The sequence below is a fragment of the Solanum stenotomum genome, chromosome 8, assembly GCF_019186545.1.
Source record: "Solanum stenotomum isolate F172 chromosome 8, ASM1918654v1, whole genome shotgun sequence".
NCBI lineage: Eukaryota > Viridiplantae > Streptophyta > Magnoliopsida > Solanales > Solanaceae > Solanum > Solanum stenotomum.
Window position 1 is genome coordinate 7,562,498 of NC_064289.1, and position 6,000 is coordinate 7,568,497.

Consider the following 6,000-nt stretch of genomic DNA (forward strand, 5'->3'; position numbering starts at 1 on the left):
TAATTAGCTTTTTAACTAAAATATATACTTGCCATATAAAGTAGGAGTGATAAAATCGTCCAATCCGTTTAAATTGTCCATACATTTATTAACTAGTATAAATTGACCAATGACGAAAAATATGTTTAAAATCCGTTTAGAAAAATATTTTTTTAATATGTTATATATAGCTATAATAATGAAAAAAAAGTTGTTAGGTAATTAAAACAAATCATAAAGATACAAACAAAGAAATTAAAATCTTGATCAGAATTGGACTATGAAGTATGAAACATTATTTAACTCATTTTGACTTGACTCGTTTCGGTACCAATCCATTTATAACACATTTTGACCTAACCAAAACGTTCATTTGACACTCCTAGTAAAGAAAAAATTGAATTAGTGAGAAGTTTAACTTTATGAATTATGTGAAACAATGAATTCAAGCTGTAAAATAATTAAATTAAAATACAATATTTTACAAAAAGTTATTGAATTTAACTGAATCGATAGCTATAAACTTCTACCTCCGCCCCTAGTTGAGCGTCAAAGTGGTAGACCAGTAGTAGAATCTTGTTTAAATAGATAGTGAAGTTCCTTTTCAGTGAACAGAAAAAGTTGGGCTTAGAGAATTAGGAGTATAGAGCCTTGAGATAAGTCTAATTCTAAGTACAAATAATATTTCCAATTGAAAGTGTGACAAACTTTAAAACCTTTTTGACAAATTTTATATTTGAAATGGCAAGAGTGGACTTGGCTAAATTGAAAGCTAACAGCATGAAGATTCTGCGCAATGCTGGTCTGCACAAATTAAGATGTGTTTATTAGAATTGTCACATTCACTTTGATTAATGAGATTTAATATCTATTTTCAGTTACATCATGTATAGCCTTATTTTTGTATATGTTATATGAAGATACATAGTCCTTTTCACACGTACATAAAAATATTTTGCATACACTTGTAACTTTTTTTTCGTTTTTATTTTCCACCTAATGTCTGATATCCTTATTAAAACTTGATTATATCCAGATCCCGCATTATATATAAGGTTCATTCTGGGGGCAGCGCTCCCGACAATATTTTTTCCATTCCAAAAACTCGACTTTTGAGCTTTATGCAATAGTATTTTTAGTGTTCAAGTATATATACATGATGTCAATGTATGTGATATAACTTTAATTTTTTGGCTTAACGAAGGTTAATTTGGGAATAATAGAACTGTATTAGCAGAAAATAAGAGGGTAGATACATATTTAAAGCACTCTTAATTGCTTTTTAACAACTTAATATTAAGTCACGTTGGATGGTTCTGGTATACAGTTGGAACCACCATGAAAACAACGTTTTTAGCCTTCACATAGCTGTTCACACTGCAGGAAAAATAAACTATTCACACTGTAGAAGTTCCAAACACAAATTAATATGATATTAAATAACTACATTTCAATCCAAAAATAAAATACAATAATTTTAAAATCAATATACTAACAAAACTAAAACTTATTCCATTAGTACAATGATCCTTCTATAACACCTATCCTTTATAACAACATTTCACTATAATAATCAAAATATAACGAAACAAATTAAAAACACTGTCACAATAGAAGATTTAACTATATATACTAGCTACATGGTTCTTTTTCATCCAATCTGACATACTTTAAATTAAATTTGTATCGACTTCAAGAAATTATAAGTCTCCTCCATATAATTATAGGTCTACTTGCATTGCATTCAAACGTGTGAAATAATGATCAATGAAATGAGTTGAAAATGTTAAAGATCTTAAATGCAAATTCATTTGTCCAAGCTTGCAAATACCCCCATTAAATTAATTAGTCAATTGACTTGATTACCATTAGTGATAAAATAAAAAGTACTTTAGTAATTATATATCTTATATAAAATACATAAATGAACATATAATAAAAATGACAAAAGCAGTTGAAAATTGTTACATGCATGGTTTTAACATTTAGGGATGAGTTGTATTTGGTCAAATTATATATTTGTATCATAGTTAGGAAGAGTTAAGGAGAAGAAGACCTAAACAACCTTCTCCCCCACCCCCCACCCCACTCCATAGTTATAAGTTCCTTAAACTTTACGTATCTATCTCACACAAAAAAACTCTATTTATGGCCTTGTATTCTTGTTACTTCTTTTTTTCAATCTTTCAGGTTAGTTCCCATGGATTCTCTCTATCCTAAAATTTTTTCCATCTTCTCCATTCTTGATTTAGTATTTCTTTAATCTGTTTGGCAAAAAAACCCCATTTTTTATCACTTTATTTGAAAGCCAGCTGGTGAATCGGTGGTCATGAAAAGATTGCAGTGTATATGTATGTATTAAGGCGGAAGTAATTTATTCTTGATCATAAAAAAGATGGAGAATTATGCCGGAGTTGTTAAGGATGATGATCAGATGGAGTTGCCACCTGGATTTCGATTCCATCCAACTGATGAAGAATTGATTACTCATTATTTGTCTAACAAAGTTGTGGATACTAATTTCATTGCTATTGCTATTGGTGATGTTGATTTGAACAAAGTTGAACCTTGGGATCTTCCATGTAAGTCTTTTTATTTTTTTCATGAAGCGAGATTCATATACCAGACCCCAACTTGATTTTTGTTGTGTGTTTGAATGTAGGGAAGGCGAAAATGGGGGAAAAAGAATGGTATTTTTTCTGTGTGAGAGACAAGAAGTATCCAACAGGGCTGAGGACAAACAGGGCAACTGCTGCAGGGTATTGGAAAGCTACTGGAAAAGACAGAGAGATTTACAGAGGAAAATCATTGGTTGGAATGAAGAAAACTCTGGTTTTCTACAAAGGGAGAGCTCCAAAAGGTGAAAAGACAAATTGGGTTATTCATGAATTTAGATTAGAAGGAAAATTGTCTCTTCACAATCTGCCAAAGACAGCAAAGGTACACATAATCAAGATTCAAGCAACCTCTCTATCTCGTAAACGAGGTAGAGGTAAGGTCTGCATACATTCTTTCTCTACAGACTCCACTTATGAAATTACAGTCGATATGTTTGTTGTTGTTTTTCAATTAAAGATTCTTTTTTTGGTGTTTTGTAGAATGAATGGGTGATTTGCAGAGTGTTTCAAAAGAGCAGTGGTGGAAAGAAAATCCACATTTCAGGGCTTTTGAAATTGAATTCTAATGAAAATGAAATGGGGAATTCATTTCAGCCACCATTGACAGATTCTGGTACTGCTTCGAAATCCAGCCACGTGCACTGCTTCTCCAATTTTCTCACTGCTCAAAACAACTGTTTCCCTCTTCTGTCAAATCCAATGGATAGTTTCCCTACAACTTCTCTAGTTCCAAATACATTTTCTTGTAACCAAATAGCTCCATTCACTACAAATAATCCAGGTTCATTTGGGGTTCAAGATCCTTCAATTCTTCTAAGGACTTCACTTGACAACTATGGTCTGAATTTCAAGAAAGAGGACATTTTTAATGTACCCCAAGAAACAGGGGTAATTAGCACTGATATGAATACTGAAATTCCCTCAGTTGTCTCAAATCTTGAAATGAAAAGAAGGTTTCTTGAAGATCAGGTGCCATCAGCAGGTATGATTGGATTACAGGGTCTTGATTGTCTCTGGAGTTGCTGAATTATCATGAAACAGAAATGTCAAAAAAGTTGGAAGAAAAAAAAACAGAAAAAAGAGATGAGAAGAGGTACAACTTTAGTTATTCAGGTCTGGAATGAATTATATGTGCATGGGTTGTTGCACTGATGGTGTAAAGATTTATTTATATTGTCAGTGAATATAAGTTAAATCTATCGCACAAATACTATTAGTATGTTAATGTTTTGTTGCTCATGTTGCTTCTCATGGGCAATTTATTAGATGGTGATGTTGAAGTTATATAAATTTAGTAGTGAATGGTGTAAGCATGTAACTGTGGGAGATCAAAGTTGGTGACGTTGTGATCTTTTTTACTGTGTTTTTTTCTATGGAAAAACTATACTCTCTTCCATCTCTACTATTTGTATTTAGTTATATGTCATGATTCAAAAATAGTATCTTATATACTAATTGTGCTTTCATCCTTTTATTATTTGTTGTCGATTGAAAACCAATGTAAGATTGCGTGTAATAGGCCTATGTGGTCGGGTCCTTCTCTGGATCTTATGCATAACGAGAGCTTTAGTGCACCTAGCTATCTTTTTTATTGATTTGTAACGAAGCACATTCAAGAATATTGCCTATTTAATCTTGACATTATTTGATAGTATTTCCCAAAAGAAATTTCTCTCCTATAAGTAATAGTAAAATCAGGTAATATTCCTCTTTTGATAAAAAAAAAAAATACAGAAAGAAAGAAAATTAAAGATACTCATATTCTTCTTAATGTTCTAAAAGGGTCACTTTAATTAATCCCCTTTCCCTTTATTCCTAAACACAACAAAAATTTGCAAGTCAACCTCATCCTAATCAACCAAACTATATTTTGTAAAAAAAATAAAAATTGTATTCCTTTGTTTCAATTTGTTTTTTTTTAAAGTAAAACTTTAATTTTAATTTTCTACGCAATATATTTAAGATTATACGATTAAAAGATATTATAATATATTTTATACATTTAAAATCATAAAATTTATTTTAATTGCTAGTCAAGTTAAAATTGGATAACTAAATTGAAATACTCATATATCCACTTCGATATGTGGTGTGATTTGTCGTTTTTTTAATCTTTCTTTTTGTGATAGTCAAAGACTTTCAAGTATTTTACATGTCATATAGTAATATTTTCCACACAAGAAAAAATCGTTGTGGACGTTTGGTTATTTTAATGTCTAGAAAACAAATAAAGGAGGAAAACAACTTTTGTTTCATAAGTTTTTTATTATGATGCAAATTTTCTCAACGTTTGCAATATATCATTTGCTCCTACTAATTAAGCATGGAACAAATATTTTCACACGACAATATTTGATTAGGTATGAAATTAATTAAGAATTTTTTCCTAGAACTTGTGATCAAAACAAGTTACAAAATACATGTCTGATTATAACTAAAAGTATATCGAATAAATTGGAAAGATAAATTAAATAATATCAAATATTATTAGTGGTCTGTTTTGCAATCACCACCTATGTCATACTTCATCAATTTTTATCCCAAAAAAAAAATTAATTTTTAATATATGTTAAAAGAGGTTGAATCAATCGAGTTAAAATATCAATCACGATACTTTAGTCGTCACCATTTACTATTGCCACATAACAAGGACAGAATCAATCCTAAATAGTAATAAACATATCTAAACAAGATAGGATAAGACAAATTAAATTCACTCTCGTCCTGCTCTGCTTCGCTCTACCTTGTCCCGCCCCACTCTATTCTATATCTTGGTGTCTGATACTCATATTAGAGTCCGAATAAATTTGGATTCGCATTAGAAAATTTCACATCGAGAGATAAAATGCTCTTTAACAAAGATAATTTCATACCTAAGGAGACTCGAACTCAAAATCTTAATTAAGGATAAAACATTAGATTTTCACACACATGTCAATTTGCTAAATCAACTTTTGGTCAAACATTCTATTGTGACGCCACAATATTCTTACTTTTTGTCATACTCACCCCACTACTGATATTTTCAATATAAAATTCACGATTACAATCTGTTGGCCAATATGCAAGGAACAATACAATTAATATTCTTTTTCGTCACAATGAAAAGAGTGTTAAAGATTCTTCTTCTTTACCATTAGATAGAAACATATGAGGTACATACAAAAATAAATAATACTATATTACTAACAAAAAAACCATTTCAATCAAACATATACTAAATTCTTATAGAATATGCAGTGATGTCCCTAAACAATGGATTATTCCTTTCATTTCAATTCGTATGACGTTAATTTGACTGAGTATGACATTCAAGAAAAAAAGAAAGAAAATATTGAAACTTGATGTTTAAATATGTCATAATATTTATGTGATTATAAATCTTTTGAAACGTGTGGTCACA

The 6,000-nt window shown here is 30.2% G+C and overlaps 1 protein-coding gene across 1 annotated transcript; it reads left to right on the plus strand.

Annotated features, from left to right (window-relative positions):
- The first annotated feature begins 2,090 nt into the window (after positions 1-2,090).
- On the plus strand, positions 2,091-4,046 carry LOC125873021 (NAC domain-containing protein 100-like). The gene is made up of 3 exons (XM_049553864.1): positions 2,091-2,561; positions 2,642-2,919; positions 3,078-4,046. The coding sequence occupies exons 1-3, from the start codon at positions 2,375-2,377 to the stop codon at positions 3,621-3,623; spliced, it is 1,011 nt and encodes a 336-aa protein (XP_049409821.1). The 5' UTR covers positions 2,091-2,374; the 3' UTR covers positions 3,624-4,046.
- Positions 4,047-6,000: the final 1,954 nt, after the last annotated feature.